Source organism: Dasypus novemcinctus, chromosome 3 (assembly GCF_030445035.2).
Source record: "Dasypus novemcinctus isolate mDasNov1 chromosome 3, mDasNov1.1.hap2, whole genome shotgun sequence".
In the NCBI taxonomy this organism is placed as follows: Eukaryota; Metazoa; Chordata; class Mammalia; order Cingulata; family Dasypodidae; genus Dasypus; species Dasypus novemcinctus.
In genome coordinates this window covers 146,680,698-146,701,971 of record NC_080675.1, presented here as the reverse complement: position 1 = coordinate 146,701,971, position 21,274 = coordinate 146,680,698, and the positions used below count along the sequence as shown (strand labels likewise).

General features: G+C 40.3%; 1 protein-coding gene across 2 annotated transcripts in view; it reads right to left on the bottom strand.

Annotated features, from left to right (window-relative positions):
* The window catches only part of THSD4 (thrombospondin type 1 domain containing 4), a 634,788-nt gene that overhangs the window by 13,874 nt on the left and 599,640 nt on the right, over window positions 1-21,274 (bottom strand). For both annotated transcript variants that reach the window (XM_058294432.2, XM_004451032.4), the window contains exons 15-16: window positions 14,727-14,900; window positions 617-796 (exon numbers count right to left, since the gene is read on the bottom strand). In XM_058294432.2, the coding sequence (XP_058150415.1) occupies window positions 617-796; window positions 14,727-14,900 (354 nt within the window). The remainder of the gene's footprint in view (window positions 1-616; window positions 797-14,726; window positions 14,901-21,274) is intronic.

Here is a 21,274-nt window from a genome sequence, read left to right as displayed (position 1 = left end):
TTCCATAAATGACAATCCATAGCATCTCTAGAATTTTAAAAAGCATATAAAATATGTATGCATAAAATATATATGCAACTGTACACACAACACACTGGCGTGGAGGCCCCCAGAAGTTCTTTCAGTGAGTCTTATAAAGAGGTCATCACAGGATGTAGTAATAGTATTTCAACAGCATTCTTGAGTCCTTTCAGTCATCAATCATCTTTGGTGGCTCTTCTCAAAAAGTGGCCCGAGAATACCTGCATCCTACTCACCTAAGGAACTTGTTAAAAGTGCAAATTCCTTGGCCAGGTTGGGCCCTGGAATCCATCTGTTCAAACAAGACTCACAGTTAACCCTTATGCCTACTGAAGCTTGAGAATCACAAGCATGCTTTATGAGTCTACAATTTAGAAATCAAGACCATCCACATCTCAGGCATCTGCCACCAAGCAGGCTGAGTCCTGGAGACTAGCTGCTGAGCCTGGCCAGGGACGAGTGTAGATTGCTGCAGGGAATCTACTCCATGGCTGAGCTGAGTGCCTGGCAACAGCAGGTGCCCTAGAGGTGTCTGTGGGAGGGAAGCAGAGAATGACCTACTAGTGCAATGTCTATCAAATGAACCAAGACTTACCATGCTCCATTCCGTGTTAAACCATTTGGCCCCACAAGGCTTGAGGTGGCAGGATTGCTGGCTTGGGGGTCTCTCCAAGAAGGAACACTCATAGGGGTCCAGCACTTCAAAGGTGTCTGCATTCTTCCTAACACAAATCACCTCCCTCTGTTGTGTTCCACTCCCACACTCGATGGAACACTGGAGAAAGCAGCACAGAAAGATGGGTGTTACATAATGGAGAGGGGACAAGAATTACTTTCCATCAAGGGATCTTTAAGTCATCATAAAGTGATCATCATTTCAGTGAGGAAGAACCAGGAGAACCTGGGGCATGTTTCTGGAGAAGTTGCACATGGATTCTTATTTTCCTAACCATTCTCTCTGGCCTGGAGGGAGGGTACACTGAGTTGTCACAGCTTGAGCATGCTGGTCATTGTGATCATGGTGCCCTTTGTACTGAGAATGAAGTGGTCTCTTAGCTTCCCTATAGGAACACATCAGTCTGTTAATTTATTTGTTTCTGACACCTGTAGACTCTGACACCTCTTACTGTAGAATAACAAACTGATATTCTGATGTATCTGCTGGGCTCTTAGGGGGCGGTTACGGAGAATAAATCAGTCCCTGTAAGTGTACACATCTGTGTGATGAGGGGCTCAATTAAAATTCTTTGCACACATATACACAGCTTAGAGGAAGACCCTAGACTTGGTGAACTGACTGAACTGACTTCCCCCATACTCCCCAACAAGGGAGGACAGCAGGAGGCATTTGATCATACAGTCCAATCCCTGGGTTCCCAATGTGGTGCTGGAGCTCAAGAGGTTGTGCCCACAGTAAAGCCAATCAGACAATTACCTGTGTAACTGTGGACTCATACATTTTCCTATTTAGTATATATTATTTTGTAAACTTTTTTTTCATGTTTGGTTTATTCTTAATATATGCATTTTAAACTTTTATTGTAGTAACATATATAGAATTCAAAATTTCTCATTTTAATTACTTTTGAGTATTCAACTAGTGTTATTTATTTTTTATTTATTTCTCTCCCATTCTCTCCTCCTGTTGTCTGCTCTCTGTGTCCATTCGCTGTGTGTTCTTCTGGGTCTGCTTGCATTCTTTGTCAGGAGGCACCAGGATTCTGTGTCTCTTTGTTGTATCATCTTGCTGCATCAGCTCTGTGTGTGTGGCGCCACTCCTGGGCAGGCTGCGCTTTTCGTGCAGGGTGGCTCTTCTTGCGGGGTGCACTCCTTGTGCGTGGGTCTCCCCTACGTGGGGGGCACCCCTGCATGGCATGGCACTCCTTGTGCGCGGCAGCACTGCACATGGGCCAGCTCACCACACGGGCCAGGAGGCCCTGAGTTAGAACCCTGGACCTCCTATATGGTAGGCGGATACTGTATCATTTGAACCACTTCCACTTTCCAACTACTGTTATTAATTATGTTCACAATCATGTGCTACCATCATCAGCATCTATCACCCAGATGCTTTCATCATCTCAAACATAAACTCTGTACGCATTAAACAATAACTCTCTTTCCATCACTCCCCAGCATCTGGTAACCTGTAATCTACTATTGGTATTTATGAATTTGCTTATTCCAGGAGTTTCATATAGGCGTGATCATACAATATTTGTCCTTTTGTGTCTGGCTCATTTTACTCAACACGATATCTTCAAGATTCATCTGTGTTGTATGTATTATATAATAGTCCACTGTGCATATATTCCACAATTTGTTTATCCATTCATCTGTTGCTGGACACTTGGTTTGCGTCCACCTTTTGTCTATTGTGAATAATTCAGCTATGAACATTGTGTACAAATATCTTTTCAAGCCTCTGCTTTCAGTTCTTTGGGTATATACAAAGAAATGGGATTGCCACGTCATATAGTAATTCTATATTCAACTTTCTGAGGAACCACCAAACTGATTTTCCCATGGCTGCACCATTTTACAATCCCATTGCCAATGTATAAGGATACCCTTTTCTTTGCATCCTTGCCAACACTTCTAATGTTCCATTTAAAAAAACCAGCCATTCTAGTGGCTGTGAAGTGCTATCTCATCGAGGTTTTGATTTGCATTTCCCTGGTGACCAATGATGTTATCATTCATGTGCTTATTGGCCATTCGTATGTCTTATTTGGAGAAACATCTATTTCAGTCCTCGGCACATTTTAAGATTCTGTTGTCTTTCTTTATGTTGATGAGTTTATATATTCTGGGTATTAAATCCTTATTAGATATATAGTTTCCAAATATTTTCTCCCATTCAGTAGGTTGTCTTTTCACTTTCTTGATAATATCCTTTGATGTACAAAAGTTTTTAATTTTGACAATCTATTTTTTTCTATTTTTCTTTTTTTGCTTTTTGGTGTCATTTAAGAAATCACTTAAGGTTATGAAGGTTTCTCCCTTTGTTTTCTTGTAAATTTTATGGTTTTACTCCTTATGTTTAGGCTCTTGATCCATTTTGTTTATGGTGTGGGGTAGGGATCCAACTTCATTCTTTTGCCTGTGGATATCCAGTTTTCCCAGCACCATTTGTTGAAGAGACCATTCTTTCCCCCAATTAATGTACTTGGCACTGTTGTTGAAAATCAACTGGCCATAGATATATGGGTTCATTTCGTATGTCTCAATTCTATTCCATTGTTCTACATGTCTATCTTTATACTAGCATAAAGACCACATTGTTTTGATTACTGTGGCTTAGTAGTAAGTTTTGAAATTGGGCAGTGTGAGACCTCCTACATTTTTCTTCTTTTTCAATATTGTTTTGGCTATTTGGGGCCCCTTGCGATTCCATATGAATTAGAGGATCAGCTTTTAAAAAAGGCTGCTGGGATTTTAAAAAAACATTTATTTTATTTATTTTTCCCCACCCCCTCATTGTTTGCACTTGCTGTGGGGGTTCGTCTTCTTTCTTTAGGAGGCACCGGAAACTGAACCCAGGACCTCCAAAGGGGGAAGGAGGCAGCTTAAGCTGCCTTTGTTCCCTGATTTGTTGTGTCTCTCATTATGTTCCTCCTCCTGTGTCTCTGGTTGCATCATCTTGTTACATCAGCTTGCACACCTGCCTGTCACGCCAGCTTGCTGTCTTCTTTGGAGGCACTGGGGACCGAACCACAGACCTCCCATGTGGTAGGTAGGCGCTCAATTGCTTGAACCATATCCACTTCCCAGCTGCTGGGATTTTAATGTGGATTGTACTGAAACTATAGATATCAAAGGGTAGTACTGACATCTTAATAATAGTAAGTCTTCATGTGCATGAACACAGGATGTCTTGCCATTTATTTAGGGCTCTAATTTCTTTTGGCAGTCTTTTGTAGTTTTCAGTGTGTAAGTCCTTCACCTCCATGGTTAAGTTGATTCCTAGATATTTTATTTTTTTAGATGCTATTGTGAATGGAATTGTTTTTTAAATTTCAACTTTGGTTTGTTCCTTTCTGGTACACAAATATCCAGCTGATTTTATATATAAACTTTGTTGTTTTTTTTTTTTTTTTTTAAAGATTTATTTATTTATTTATTTAATTCCCCTCCCCTCCCCTGGTTGTCTGTTTTCTGTGTCTTTTTGCTGCGTCTTGTTTTCTTTTGTCCGCTTCTGTTGTCGTCAGTGGCACGGGAAGTGTGGGCGGCGCCATTCCTCGGCAGGCTGCTCCCTCCTTCGCGCTGGGCGGCTCTCCTTATGGGTGCACTCCTTGCGCGTGGGGCTCCCCTACGCGGGGGACACCCCTGTGTGGCACGGCACTCCTTGCGCGCATCAGCACTGTGCATGGGCCAGCTCCACATGGGTCAAGGAGGCCCAGGGCTTGAACCGCGGACCTCCCATGTGGTAGACGGACGCCCTAACCACTGGGCCAAAGTCCGTTTCCCTATATATTAACTTTGTAGCCTGCAACTTTTCTAAATTTGTTTATTAGCACTACTAATTTTCCTATGGATCCTTCGGGATTTTCTTATAAAAGATCATGCCATCTGCAAATAGAGATAGTTTTACCTTTTCCTTTCCAATTTGGATGTCTCTCATTTCTTTTTCTTGCCTAATTGTTCTGGCTAGAACTTCCAGGACAATATTGAATAGCAGTGTGAAAGCAGGGATCCTTGCCTTATTCCTCCCTTAGAAGGAAGGCTTTTTGTCTTTCACCAGTGAGTATGATATTAGCTCTGTGTTTTTCATGTGTGCCCTTTATCATGTTGAGTAAGTTTCTTTCTATTTCTAGTTTTCTGAGTATTTTTATCATAAGATGGTATTGAATTTTGTCAAATGTCTTTTCTGCACCAATTGAGGTGATGATGAGATTTTTTCCCCTTCACTCTACTAATGTGGTGTATTACATGATTTTCTTACACTGAAACACCCTTGTATTCCTGGGATAAATTCCACTTGATCATGGTGTATAATCCTTTTAAGATATATATGGGATCTGACATGCTATTATTTTGTTAAAAATTTTTGTATCTATAATCATGAGAGACCTAGTCTGTAATTATTTTTTCTTGTGATTGCTATCTGGCTTAGGTAATGCTAGCTTCATAGAATTAGTTAGGAATAGTTCTCTATTCTTCAATTTTCTGGTAGAGTTTGAGAAGGACTGGTGTTCATTCTTCTTTGTATGTTTGCTAGAATTCCATTGTAAAGCCTTGGTCTTTGATTTTTCTTTGTTGGAAGTTTTTTCTCTTTAAACTTTTTATTTTGAAATAATTTCAAACTTATAAAACAGTTGCAAAAAATAATACAGACTCTACACAGAGAACCCCAATGTATCTCCACATTCCCAGATATCCAGATCTACCAATTTTAACATTTGCCACATTACCATATCATTCTGTCTAGCCATCTGTCTGCTTATCCGTCCTTCTAGTCTATCCATCCAGCTGCCTGTTTTCTGAACATTGAGATCAGGTTGATATCATACTCCTTGAACACATAATACTTCCATGTACATTTCCTAATAACATATGTATCACTTATGTGATCACTTTAAGTGCAATTATCAAGTTCAAGAAATTTACCATGAATATAAAGCTTACATTTTATACTCTATTTTTTCATATGTCCCAAAAGGTTCCTTTTGAACCTTTTCTTCTCCATTCTTAGATCCCACCCAGGATCGTGTATTGCACTTAATTGTCATGTCTCTTTCATTGCTCTTTCTTTTTTAAAACTGTGGAAACATATAGAGAACATAAACCTTTCTATCCATACTCCTTCCAAATATACTATTCAGTGGGATTAATCATACTCACAATGTTGTGGAACCCTCATATCATTCATTACTAGAACTTTCCCTTTACCACAAAAAGAAATTCTATACTCATTATGCATTAACTCCCCATTCTCCCTGCCTCCCATTCCTAGTGACCTGTACTCTACTTTCTGTCTCTATGAGTTTGCATATTCTCTAGTATTTTCTTTGTGTTACCATGGAGCTTAAATTTATCATCCTAAATTGATAACAATTTCGTTTAGCTTAATACCAATTTAACTTCCATAGCATTCACAAACTATGTTCTTACACTCCTCTATCAAAGCAGTTCTTGTCACAAATTATGTATTTATAACATTTGAGGCCAAAATATTGATTATTACATTTTATGCATTTGCCTTTTGGGTCCTGTAGAGAGTAAAAAGTGGCATTACAAACAAATAGTAATTGTATTTATATTATCCATGTTGTTATTTTTACCAACAATCTTACTTTCTTCCTGAAACTTCAGTCTATTGTATATTGTCCATTCTTTTGAAACCTGAAGAACTCCCTTCAGTATATCTTGTAAGCTTTTGTATATCTAGGAATGTTGCAATCTCTCCATTATTGTAAGACAGTTTTACTAGATACAGAATTCTGATTTCACATTTTTTTCCCTTCAGAACTTTAAATATGTCATCCCACTGCCTTCTTCCATGATTTTTGATGAGAGATTGCCACTTAATCTTATGTGGGCTCTCTTACATATGACATATTGCTTCCCTGTTGCAGCTTTCAGAATTATCTATTTCTAGCATTCAACAGTTTGATTTATAATATGTCATAGTGTGGGTCTACTTGATTTTATCCTGTTTGGAGTGTGTGGCGTTTCTTGGGTATGTATATTCATGTCTTTCATTAAATTTATGATGTTTTCTGCCATTATTTCTTTAAATATCCTTTCTTCCACATTTTTTTTTTCTTCTCCTTCTGGAACTCCCACAATGCATATATTGGTATGCTTGATATGTCCCAGAGGTCTCTCAGGTTCTTCATTCTGCTTCTAAGACCAAATGATTCCCATTGTCTCATCTTCATGTTCACTGATTCTTTCTTCTGCCAGCATCAATCTGCTTTTGAATGCCTCTAAGGAAATTTAAAATTTCTTTTACTGTTTTTCAGCTCTGTTTGGCAACTTTTCAAAATTTATTTCTCTTTATTGATATTCTCTGTGTTCCTCTATCATTTTCCTAATATCCTTTAGTTCATTATCTGTCATTTCCCTTTAACTCTTTGTGCATATTTAGATCCCCCTCCCTTTTCTTTTACATCTTTGGTATGCCCCAGGTATGGTCTTCCTTGTTGATGGTTTGTAATGCTGAAGTCTTCTCCCTTGCCTGGGCCATTGCTTCCTGTTTCTTTGTAAGTTTTATAATCTTCTGTTGAAACACAGACATATTGATATTGTGTTATCACTGGGATTTAGACTCTGAGGCATATATCCCTTAAACTTTTATCCAGGTATTGTTATGACAGAGCTTTCCTTGAATGCCAGAATCTAACAACAACAACAACAACAAAAACAGAAAGGAAAAAAAGAAAATAACTTTCCTATTATTTGCAGATCAACCTGTTTTAAGCATGCTCTTTCAAGGCTTATCCATACAATGAGTTTACATTGTATGAGGCTCCAGGCCAAAGTGTAGGGGCCTCCCTGATCCTGTCTGCATATGTGTCTAGTCACGTGGGGCATGTGCATGTGGCCTTAGGAATTTCCACTGTCTACATGGTTCCAAAATGTCCCCTCTTCCCTAGAAAACAGTATTTCCCCAAAGTCTTGGGCACTGTACTGTATATTCCACAGCCAGCAAACTTTTGCCCCAAGCAGTTGCAGTTTGACTGTTCTCCCACAATATTCTGTGGGAGAGTTCTGTGAGCTGCCATTCTACATGCAGGGCAAGTTCTGGGAAAGTGAGCCTGGGATAAATGTCCTAGTTCAGTGCTTCAGCCTGACACCAGAAAGACTGACACAGACATACACATTCCTTGTATGTGCACAAGGGTTACTCTGCTTCTTTGGAACCAGGACTAGGGAACCACAGTGGGAGCACAGGCTGGTTCTACACCAAGCCAATGAGGAGTGGGAGGTGGCAATAAGGGCACCAGGAGATCCTTCCATTTCTAAGTTGCCTTTTTCTTGATTTGTTGCTTGCCCTGTTATTGCAATATTTAATTGTTTTCTGGAACTTTGAGAAAGTTGTTTTTGCTAGTTCTTTTTGGTTGTTCAAAACTTCTGTAGGAGAGGAAGCAGACATGGCTCAACTGATAGAGCATCTGTCTACCATATGGGAGGTCCAGGGTTCAAACCCAGGGACTCCTGGCCCATGTGGTGAGCTGGCCCATGCGCAGTGCTCTCATGTGCAAGGAGTGCCCTGCCACACAGGGGTGTCCCCCATGTAGGGAAGCCCCATGCACAAGGACTGTGCCCCACATTGAGCCACCCTGAGTGAAAAAGCACAGCCCACCCAGTAGTGAGTGGTGCTGCACACACAGAGAGCTGATGCAGCAAGATGATGCAACAAAAAGAGACACAGATTCCCGGTGCTGCTGAGAATGCAAGCGGACACAGAAGAACACACAGCAAATGGACACAAGAGAGCAGACAATGGGGGGGGGGGGGGGAGGAGGGAAGGGGAGAGAAATAAATAAAATAAATCTTTAAAAAAACAAAACAAAAAAAACTTCTGTAGTGGGACAGAGCCCTGGAGTGTCTCAGTCCATTGTCTTGATTGGGGTGGGGAAGGCAGTATGTTGGGAGGTTTTGGATTATTGACTCAATCTCTGTACATGTTACAGATTTATTGAGATATTCTATTTCTTCTTGAGTCAGTTCAGGTACATTGTGTGTTTCTAGGATTTGTTCATTTATTCTAGATTATCTAATTTGTTGCTGTACATTTATTCATTATTCATAGTATTCTATTATAATTCTTTTTATTTCTTCAAGATCAGTAGTAAAATCCCCACATTCATTCTGGAATTTAGTTGGATCTTCTCTTTTTTAGTCTAGCTAAAGGTTTGTCAATTTTATTGATTTTTTTCAAAGAGTCAACTTTTGTCTTCAATGACTTTAGACTGTTTTTCCATTTTCTCTTTCATTTATCACCACTCTATACCTTATGATTTCCTCCTTTCTACTAACTTTAAGTTTAGCTTGTTCTTATTTTTTTAGTTCTTTAAGATATGAAGTTAGGTTATTGAGTTTGTTTTTTTTTTTTTAGGTACTGGTGGCTGGGAATTGAACCTGGGACCTCAAATGTGGGAAGCTGGCACTCAACTACTGAGTCAGATCGGCCTCCCTAAGTTGGCTTTTTCGTTTGTTTGCTTGTTGTCTTTGTTTTTTCAGGAGGCAATGGGAACTGAACCCAGGACCTTCCATGTGGGAGGCAGGTGCTCAATCACTTGAGCTACATCCACTCCCTTTTTTAATGTACACGTTAGAAATTTCCCTCTGATCACTGCCTTTGCCGCATTCTATAGACTTCTGTACATTGTGATTTCCTTTTCATTTAACTCTGAATTTTCTCATTTCCTTCTTTGACCTATTGTTTGTTCATGAGTATTATTTTCCACATATTTGTAGATTTTCCAGTTTTCCTTCTGTTATTGATTTCTAGTTTCATTCCACTGTGGTTGGAGAAGATGCTTTGCATGATTTCAATATTTAAAAATTTACTGAGATTTCTTTTGTGGCTTGACATTTGGCCTATCCTGAAGAATGAACCATGTGCACTTGAGAAGAATGTGTTTATATGTCTGGTAGATCTAGTTTGCTTATTGTATTATTCAAGTCCTCTGTTTCTTATTGGTCCTATATCTAAATGTTCTATCCATTTATGAAAATGATGTGTTGAAATCTCCAACTGTTATTGTAGAACTGTTTGTCTTTACCTTCAGTTTTGTCAAAGTGTGCTTTATGTATTTTTGGGGCTCTGGGATTAGGTGCATATGTGTTTAAACTTGTTATAATTTCTTGGTGGAGTGACTTTTTTATTAATGCATTGTAACAGATCTTGGTTTAAAGTCTATTTTGGTTACTATTTGCATTGAATATATATTTTTTCCCATCTACTAACTTTCAGCTTATTGTGTCTTTGGGTCTAAGGTGAGTCTCTTGTAAAAAATCCAACATAGTTGGATCATGGTTTTTTTTAATCCATTCTGCCAATATATGTATAAATATATTTAAAGATTTATTTCCCCTCTCCCCCTGTTGTTTGTGCTCACTGTTTGCTCTCTGTGTCTATTTGTTGTGTGCTTGCCTTCTTTTTTTTAAGGAGGTACCAGAAACTGTGGGAGGCACCCAATCACTTGAGCCACCTCTGCTCCCTGCTTTGTTGTGTCTCTCATTGTGTCTTTTTTTTTTTTTTTTTTATTTCTCTCCCCCCCAGTTGTCTGCTCTCTGAGTCCATTCACTGTGTGTTCTTCTGTGACCACGTCTATCCTTATCAGTGGCACCGGGAATCTGTGTTTCTTTTTTTTTGTTGCATCATCTTGCTGTGTCAGCTCTCCGTGTGTGCGGCGCCATTCCTGGGCAGGCTGCACTTTCTTTCGTGCTGGCCGGCTCTCCTTACGGGGCGCATTCCTTGTGCGTGGGGCTTCCCTACGTGGGGGACACCCCTGTGTGGCAGGGCACTCCTTGCGCGTATCAGCACCGCGCATGGGCCAGCTCCACGTGGGTCAAGGAGGCCTGGGGTTTGAACTGCAGACCTCCCATGTGGTAGGCAGACACCCTATCCATTGGGCCAAGTCTGCTTCCCCCTCACCTATTCTTAATATTTTTTGATTAAACATGTTATAATCCATAACCCATATACTTTTATAGACTTTAAAGAATCTGCCTTAACGAAATGCAGGTAAAAAAATGTCTACCGCCAAAACTTTTAATATTAGACTTGCCACATAATTATGTAAAAAAGGGAAAAACAAAGCACGTATCTACAGAAAAATTTAGTAATCCCCCCAACCCAACAGGCTGCATATTGGTCACATGGAGCATTACTAAGCCATCAGCCATTTCTGCTTTTTTTTTTTTTACCATCTTCATAGACTTCAGAAAGCTACAGGGTTTCTTAGTTTGATTTTCCTATTATCTTCCGTCTTAGTTTATTTATTGATTTGGAGTATATTCAAATTTTGTCCATTTTTTTTAAGGCAAGAGAGGAACAATAGTCTATGCCATTCACAGGTGTGACTTCTCTACTGCAGGAGTGAGGGTATGTGCTTGAGGCACTACTGTCTCACCTGCACAGTGAAGGGTTTGGAAACACGGTCTGAAAGACCCCTGACCACTATGAGGTGGTGTCTGTAATGAGTGTTTGGCAGAAACACAGCCTGCAAACCATGACTAAAGCCTGAAGTTATTTTATGCTACTTTCAGAAAGTCTGTTAAGAGATTAGATATTTAAAGGACATTGAGTACATCGCTATATCTCAAGCTCCTCCTACCATAAATGCCAAGAAATGACAGAATATGTGCATCTTGGGGAGAGAGAGAAAAAGAGAAGGTTTTGTGACAGCATCTGAAAACAAGAAAGGGCACTCATCCTTGGTGGAACAGAAACTGCAGGGAATCTTTGAAAGGTAAAAGACAAATGAGGTCAAACTGAAGCAAGAAACCACAGCCCAAATGCACACAGAGGAAGATCCCTAGCAAAGAAGAAGCAGGCCAGGTGTTTCAGGAGGGAGGCCTCTGGGCAGTGATCTGCTGAGTTGCTGGCCAGAGGCAGCCTGGTTACTTTAACTGTGTGAATGGGTGTTAGCATCAGAGGTGACCTAGTTGAAAGACCTACTGGTTATGGTCTCTAGCAAAATGACAACCAAGAAGGAGACACAGAATACAAGAAGCACAAGTAGGCAAAGATGCAAATAAAATCTATTGTTAATAATAGCCACACAGTTTCTTTATGGGGTGGGAAAATGTTCTGGGATTAGATAGTAGTGATATTTTCGCAACTTTTGAATATACTAAATACCACTGACTTATATACTTTAAAAGGATAAATTTTATGACATATGAATTATATTTCAATAAAAAATTAGCCTTTGGGAAAAAGGCATTTTTAAACTGAAATCAGATTTTTCTATAAAATCAATTGATATCTGGAGCTAAATCTGGATGATTTCCATATCTTATTGGTGGTAATATAGACGGAAGAGAGAGAAGGGAGGTAAATAAAAGGTGGTGTATGGTTTCTGTTTTCTTTTAGGGCAGATGTTTTCTTTTAGGTCCTAATAACTTGACACTGGTAGACACATACAAGTTTAGAAGTATGTATTAAAAATTTAAGTGTTATCAATAGGATTTATAATTTCCAAAATGTTAGAGGGAAAAATAGAATTAAGAAAACCTGAGCAATCTAATGAAATGCATGGAAAGGAAAAGGGAAATATACAAGAAAGTATGGCAACAGAAAACGAAATAGAAAACACAAAATAAATATTAGGAAAAGGTCCAAACATATAAATGTGAATGGCTAAAATTTAACTCTTAAAAGACAGAGATTTGCAGATTGGGTAAAGGCAAAACCAGTTCTGCATACAAAAGATATACCTTAAAAATATACATGAAGGTTAAAAATAAAGAAATTGACAAAGATATTCCAGTTAAAAATCAACAATGAGAAATCAGATGGAGCAATGTAAATATCTGTTAAAATATAATTCAGAAAGAAAAGCACAGAAGACAAAAAGTGATATTTAATAGTTCTTATTTCCAATGAGAAGTGATAATCACCATGAATATTTCTGTACCTACAGGATTCTTGCAGTTGCAATTTGATGGATCAGTGATCCAAAACCAGATGATAATAAAGATGTCTGTTCAGATACCAGTGAGGATAAATGAGATGCAAAGCAGCAGACAAGATTGTTGGTCCTGATGCCTCAAGACAATGAAAGACCCCTAGCATTAAGACAAGTAAACCCAGAATTGACAGAGAAGAAAAGAGATATTTCTAGGCATGAATAATAGTCTGGGCATAATTTCTTATGAGTAAGAGTTGTGTTACTCTGTCTGCAGAGTAGAAAAAGATTCTCTAGGCTTGACACATTCTCAGTTAGGTTTAAGGGAGCTGCAGAGTGGGAGAAAATGAATGCCTTCCTTTCTGTGGCATCAGAAAGACTCCGAAGCCAGAAACTCCCTTGTCTCTGCTTCTTTCTGGACTGAGGTCTCCTTCTCCCGGGTTGGCTCCTCCTCAAGCCTCAACACGCCCAGTGGGCCTTTTGGATAACAGGGCAATAAATCCCTTGTTTCCAGTCTTTATCAAACAGAGGCTGCTTTCACCAGGGTTTGCACCATGCTCAGTTCTCTGAACCTACTGTCTGAGTCTATAGGAGGTCCCTAAGTAAGAAAGACACTGAATTCTCTTTTGAGAATGGCAGACACATAAGTTTAATTCTGCATTCTCTTTGGAATTCAGGTTCTAAGTGTTTTATTACCAAATGAGAGACAGAAACAATTGGCAGTAAAAATAACACCTATTAATTCCCTTTTCTGTATAAGTACTTCCCATGACCCAAGCAATGACTAACCCTCTTTATGTACAGCAGCTCATGAAAACCTCTTAACAACCCTTGTGTGTTGTTATTATGCTCCTCATTTTATAGATGAGAAACTGAGGCTTGGAGAGGTTAAATTGCTTGCCCCAACTTAAGAGAACTAATGAGAAGCAGAGCTGGACCAGTTATCAAGTGTGTCTAAACTCTTATATTTACTGGAGTAGCACTGGAACTACTCAAATTCTTTTTCTGAATTTTCTATATTTTGTAAATAGATAATAAAAGCATTAAAGGAAATATTAAATGAAAACATTTCCCCATGCTGTTTTATATTAAAAAAAACCTGTATTTTTATGTAGTTGAAATTAGTATTCATCTATTTTCATATTCTGTTTTTCAGTTGTCATTATATCATAAGCCCTTTACACAATAATTATCCTTATTATGTAATATTTTTTTGAGTTATGATATACTGTAATATCCCTAACCATCCAGCTGTCATGCACATCTCTACTGAGAAAAGCCTTTTTTCTTCTGTTAATTATTTCCTTAAATGAATCCCTAACAGTGGTGTGACTAGGTTAAGGTAAAGGAACATTTTTTTATGGTCTTGACTTTTATTGCCAAATTGCTTTCCAAAGGGGCTGTATCAATTTACAAGGGCAAGGCAGTCCACTTTAAAAGGGTCTGTTTTTAAAGCGACTTAGAGAAGAATTCTATATGGAGCCAGAGGTCCTGATAATGTGTAAATCATGATAATCAGCCAACAAGGCCTTGGAGAACCAGCCAGACCTGGCAGCCAAATGCTAAGTGGCCCAGTAACTCCAATACTGATGGTAATTATAAAAGCAGTAAAGAGCAAACAATCTTCTCCACATTTTCATAGGGGCTTTGTGCTCAAATTTGGAGCAGTGAGGAAAAAATTAACTGATCAGTTAATTATGTTGCTTTATTAAAAGTATTAAAAATTATTCTTTATCATGAACAACCCCAATTTTTCTGTTTCTGCTTCTGACACTGTCAAATACAGACGACTGGCTTTATTAAGAATGATAATAATAGCAGCAGCAGCAGTTCCCATTTATTGTGGGTTTATTACATGTCAGGCACTTTGCTAAGTATTTTAAGTACATTATTTCATTTTTCCTCAAAATAACCTCATAAGGTGGCTATCATTGTCACATTTCACAGGCAAGGAAACTGCTGGACTGTAAGCTCCAAGAGCAAAAACGGCTTTTCCACGGTCACAGGTGGCCACGGGCAGAGCTGAGGTTCCAACCCAGGAGCCTGGTTCCTCACCCCTCTGTCCTGCTGCCCCTTGCCAGGGACAGGCAGACACTCCCCATTCTGGCCACTCACCTGACTCCAGCTTCCAGCAAACCACTCTACCTTGCCGGTGCAGGGCCCGTTGTCGCACGGGGTGGCCTCTGCTGGCCGGTTGTTCCCACAGCCCTCCAGGGGCAGGCTGCTGACGTGGTTGGTCATGCACACCACCGAGCGTGTCCGCACTCCGGCCCCGCACTCCGCTGAGCACTGCAAGACAGGAGGACGCCGTGTTAGAGGGAGGCTCCCAGCGCTTCAAATGATGCAAAGGAAGGCTGAACGCCCTGTCTTCCCAGCTCCTTCCCCCAGACTCTCTGACAACTTCTCCCACTTGGCCTGGTTACTTTCCCCTGCCCCCCACTCTGTTCTGAGATGTCAGTAGGGCAGTCCCCTGCCTTGGTTTTGCTGGGACAGTCTGAATTTCAAATATTCTGTCCTGCTGTCGCACTTGTCAGACTATCCTGGCTTTTGCTTTCCAAAACAAGCTCGGCAGCAGCAGAATGAGCGCGTGAAAACTTAGACCCACTGCTGGTAGCCAAGGCTGGTCTGGTCTGGAAAAAAGGGAGATGGAACTCTGTTATTTCAACATTGCGCCTGATAGCAGGGCTGATGGTTCTAACCCTCAGAGCCATAGACATGAGCGTACCTGGTAGCAGCCTGCCCAGAGGGAGAGCTGGGCACACACCAGCGTTACTACCTCGACCTGCTGCGTGGCCTGGGGCACGTGACCCAGCCCCTCACACCTTTGGCCTGCCCAGCTGGGCCACTGGCACAGGGACACGTCACTGGCAAGTTTACAGAGAATGCATGATGTGCTCTGCATGCACGTGCTCCATAAGTGGCATAAGGGGCCTTTAAGGGTCGGGTTCTATCCCCACTTTAAAATAGAGAAACTGAGGCTCAATAGGCGTGAAGATTTTGCATACACTAGTTAGCACACAGATCTCCCACTGTCAGTGATTTCTGCACTACAATCACATTCTGTTGATATCTAGGCCATAGGAAAAGAGAGAAAATGTTCCTGAGTCATAACACAAAGCTCATGACAGAACCTTCCTTCTGTGCTGAAGTACTTGGGATGTTGTCTGATTTTGCTTCTCATCCTATATCTTCAAACCTCTTCCAGACATCTTCATCTGGTTATCCCACAGCTTCCTCACAACCAACGTGTGAAAACACAGATACCACCTTCACTACCATACCTACTCCTCCTCTTGATTTTTCCATTTTGTATTCATGTGTCTACCCAGACTCAAGAGCAGACTCTTCTTCTGCCTTCTTGCTTCTAGTCAACCATCAGGACTCACTGATCCTAGTTTAACTGTGTTTCTCTCATCTGTCTTGTTCCTTTTTGAGCCCATGTTTCCCGATGCCAGTGACATTCTCTCCCCTGGACTATGGTTGCAGCTTCTTGCTCAGCTCACTGGATTTCCCATGCCTGGGGCTTTCAGGGGTGGGGATGCCCATGCTAAAAATCCCTCTGATGCCTCCTCAACCCTGACAAAATTTGCAAACAGACTTCTCCAATTGGCTTTTGTGAATGGACCTACAACATGGTCCCAAGTACCCCATTCTTCCAGATGAATTTCACATTGTTGTATCCCACACACTCCATGCTGGATGGAGCCTGTGGCCACCGGTCCCTGATCACACCAAGTGCTCCCTGCACCCACCCTTACTCCTTCTGCCGGGACAGCCCTTCCTTTCACCTGGGCTCATCAGCATCCTTTAAGGCTCAGCTGAAAGGCCACCGTCTCTTTGAAAACTTCTTGATTGGTCCAATTAGATACATTCTTTCCAGCCTCAGAATTCTTATGGCACTATATACTTGGCTTGCTTCCTTTGTATCATAATTATTTGTGTCCTGCTTATTTTTTCTTTTAGAGGTAGGCTTGGTGAGGACAGGGACTACTGAATCATCTGAATCCTTTTCAGCATGCAAATCAGTGCCTTGCCCTTGGGAGAATCCATGAGTATGGTGGAATAAATGAATATCAACTCTAGTTTGCCCTTGCTCATTTCTCCTCTCTCACCAGCACCTCCCAAGCCCAGCGGCAGCAGTGTAGAGCACAACTCAAGCTCATTCGAAGAGTTTGTTTTGTTTTCTCTTACAGATAGAGTCCATGTTTGATTTCTACCAGCATTACAATTTAAAAGGGTAAGTCAAAATTAAGGAAATTTTTAAACAGTTTGGGAAAAGGAGAAAATACTCATACTCCATTTCCCTATGAAAATTTCTATTTTGATTTTGTCTACATTCCTATCCAATCTTTGTCCATGTATCTGTACTTCTTTTTTCAGACTTGTAATCCTAACAAACTTAGACTTTTTGTGTTATTTTTTTCCCACTTTTAATACTTGCAACGTGTTTCGTCGAGATGACAGTACCATACTATACTTAGGCATTCCATCATTTTTGCTGATATAGGCTTTCCCCGATTTCTAGACAATCATGGTAGAGGGACCGACCATCTTCATGCATAATCTTTTTAAACTTTATTTTTAAATTTCTCTGTGATACTTGTTAGAAGGTGAATTTACTGAGTGAAAAGGTTTGAACAGTTTTATGTCCTTGGGTATGCACAACATGTTGTTTTCAAAAGGATTCTAATAACGAGTACGATCGCAGCCTGGTTGGAGTAGTCCAACATTTTACATGTCCACTGCTGAGTCGGGTCTGAATCCCCAGAAAGGAACTTGCTCCCAGCGCAAAGGGCTCACAAACACTTTCATGACTTGTGCTCAATCTGTTGTTAGAACTCTGAGAAAAAGGTTTCACTTAGGTTAAAAAACAAAACAAAACCCTTTGTTACAATAGTTTTTGTTTTGTACACATAGTATCTGGTCTTTTTCCTAACTCTAAAACATGAGATATTTAAGTTCTCCTAAAAATAAAAGGTAAATCAAATCCCAATTTATCATCCCAAATATCCTATGTCTCAAACCCTACGATTATTTCCTTCCTGTAATTTCCATTTGAATAGCTAACTTAATTTTCTGCACATTTACAGTCAAGTTAATTAAAACTTTTACATACATTAAGCATCAGTAGTCTTTCTTAGCCCTCCTCTTATTTCCTAATAACCTATACTCTAGGTTTTAACTCCATGTGTTTATTCTTCATTTGCAGTTCATATCACGGAGACCATGCAATATTTATCCTTTGTATCTGGCTTACTTTACTCAGCATAATGTCCTTGAGATTCATCCGTGTTATCATATGTGCAAACATGACTGTTTTTTATAACTCCTCCACTCCTGGCATGAATATCCAGAACAAGGGCTTCAAAATCTTGAGGCCAAGCCCCAGCTCTGCTTTCTCCTGGCCCTGTGAATTTGTACAGGATCCTTAACCTCTCAGAGCCCAGTTTCCTCACCCATCTTGTGGGATTAAGTATCACCTGCTGACCCAGGTGTCCTGAGGTTCAATGAGGAAGTGCAGAAGTGTTTAGTGCCCGGTATCCAGCAGGCACTCTTTTCTTTTAGAAAGTAAATGGTATAGGGCAGGACCACACCTGTCACCTGCCACTGTCACAGCCCCACTGACGAGCCAAGGCCCTAGCACGGAGTAAGGGTGAGATAAATATTTGTTGAACCAACTTGATTTCCTCCCTTCTCTTATATTTCTGAAGTGTTTGCTTTCAATCTATGGCTTTTGGGGGTAAGAGATAGGTTAGTCTGCTCGTGTAAAACATTCAGGTCCAATTTGACACTATGGTGGATAGTCAGCTTGGTTATATTTTGTTAATGTTAAAAAAAAAAAGATCTCTTTCTGAAAATCTTGAATTGCGAGACTGGCTAACAGCAGGGTCGGGGCAAAGAAGCAGCACCTAGTCAGGGCCCTGCAAATCCATGGAGGCCTGAGCCCTGGCAGCTTCAAGACGCATAAAGGTGTCCTTCAAGGTATAAGGTATAAAATTAGAAAGTTAATTTGGTCTCAAGCTCGATTCCACATTATGTTGTTCAGCAGCAGCTAAAAGTTAAACTAGAGAATATTTAAAGCATAGTTCTGCCATTTTGGTTTAAAATTCAACCCTTGTCCTGGAGAGAGATTTTTTTTCAGAGCAGAGTTAAGAATAATCAAATTAAGTATAGAAAACAAAAAAAGTTATTGAAAATCTATGGTGTCTCAGACACTAGGTGCTTTCCGATATGCTTATCCCTTAACACTCACTCAAAAATGTTGCAGATGAGGAAACTGAGGCTTAGAGAGACAGTGGCTTGCTAGAGATCAAATAGGAAGTACGTAATTAGCAGTGGGGAAATGACACCAAAGCCAAAGATCTCTCCTTAATCCCAAGAGCACCCTCTTTCCACTAAAAACTAAGCATGACCATTTAGGAACAATGATCTATTCTGGGGTTAGATAAAGCAAAATTATTTATTTACCTCATTGCACCAAACTGACATGGCTTAACATGTCTTTTCCAAAAAGAACACAAAAGTTCTCTAAATAGAAGAATAAGTGCTCATTCTTTGCTCTATTTAGAATTTAAGCCAAGGGCTTGATCCAGCAAATATACATTCAAGGGAAATTTATAAGGCATTATTGGAAGGGCAATGGCTAGTATGGAATTACTTGGAAAAAACTACATGTAGAGTTTTACTGCTCTAAGTAAATATGGGACACTCAAGGAGGATTGACTCACTGCAGTTTTTTCTACCAATGTATGCTGCTCTTTGTTCATATTGTATTGAGCCCAATGCCTTTCTTAGAGAGTGATAAATGTAAAGAGGGGGGATAAAAACAGAACAAAACAAAACAAAACAAAAAATCACTGCCATAAAATGATGGGGTGAGGCATTTAAAAACTCTAACCTGGAACAATGTTTCCAGAAAGCATTTTGCCAAAACATATAAAAGTTTTAAAAGTATCCATGCATTTGGTCCGCTAATTCCACTTCCTAAAGGTGCATATGAAGATTTATGCATGAAGATATTCACTGAAGTATTGTCTAAAGTAGTAAAAAAATAAAAACTCCCTCATTTAGAAACAGGGGATTGGTTCCATGATGGTAGTCATACAATAACTTAAGCATTATCGAATTAAAGATTTTTAATACCCCATGAAAATGTTTACAATATCATATCCTTAACGTATGTGCGAGTAGAAAAAAAGCTTGGCAGTATAATTTTTAAAACTTAAATTTTCTTTTAGTTAAAAGATCATTGGTATATACTTCCCTGAATTTTTAAAATTTTTACAATAGTGTATATTACTTTATAACCAGAAAAAGTCACATTATTTAAAACAAAACAAAAGTTCCAATATAAAATGAAAGCCCAGCATCATTCTTTTCATTCATGTGTTTACACACAAAATTCATCAAGTTGCTGTAAACACAAGTAAGTTTTCCAAAGGCTAGACATCCAGAAATCCAAGTACAAAAAAGAATTAGTTGAAGGAACTTGGTTTTAACCTGGAAAAGTGCATTTGGGCCAGTAAATCAGGGCCACATATTTGCAGGGCTGCTGTGTAAGGAGAGGGAGAGCACTCAGCTTTTCTAAAGGAAGAGTGTTAGCAAGAAACACTTTGGTTCAATGAAAAAGAAAATCTTCCAACACCTTGAGCCATATGTGGAATGGATATAGTTGTCTCGGCACGTGGAGACTTACTGAGCAAAGAATCAGACCAGCAGTGCCCTGGTGCCCGCTGTCAGGGCTGTGGCCACGGGCTCCCCATGCTGGGAGGCCAAAGTGACTGCTGAAATACCATCCAGCACTGTTTGCACAGTGCCCTGAGCTAATGGGAGGCTTGAAAAGGAGGGATCCCACAACAGAATTGGGGTGAGCTCTGCGAGACTCAGCTTTCAGGGCAGAAGTCTGAGTCAAAGGACGCCTCTGACTGCACGTATGTTCCTTGGGCTTCCCTTGGATTGTGGCTTCGTGGCGGCTGATTTGGTGCCTGTGACAGTCTGCTTCTTGGCCTGGAGGCGCAGTTAGCGGCTCATCTTAGGATTTCAGTGTTTGTACCAATGTCTGGTCATCTGGGGACTGTGTGAGGCTAAGGAAGGGGAAGGCGATGAATGTCATGAAGTACCGAGAATCCACAAAAAATGTGAATCACTAGACAAGAATCTCAGGGATGATGTCTGAATTTGCAGCAAAGCCTGCCCCTACAGATTTGCTCTTCCTTTCCCTTGGTAACACTCCTCACCAGTGTGAATTATCGTGAGGAGTGCGATGAATTTCAATGTGGAGGATGTGGAAACCTATGCAAACACGGGTAGAGATGGTGATCAAAATACTTACCAACTGGTCCAGCATGGGCACTGACCAGTTGGAGTCACTAGCATGGCTGTCTGCTCACCAACGGCCCTGAGTTGTGTCACTCCTTGGCACACTGTTGCTGACATGAACTCAATAATGTCTCCTAAGAGTCCTGGCTGGTCTTCTCTATCTCCTCTAGAGACTCATTTACTCAAAGTGTGGTCCATAGGCCAGTGGCCTCAGCATCACTTGGGAGCTGGTTAGAAAAGCAGAATCTTGAACCCCACTCCAGACCTGAAGACTTCGGAGTCTGCACGTGAAGCCCTGTGTTCCATTCGCCTGGGAAGAATTCTTATAAGGGAATGGTGCATAC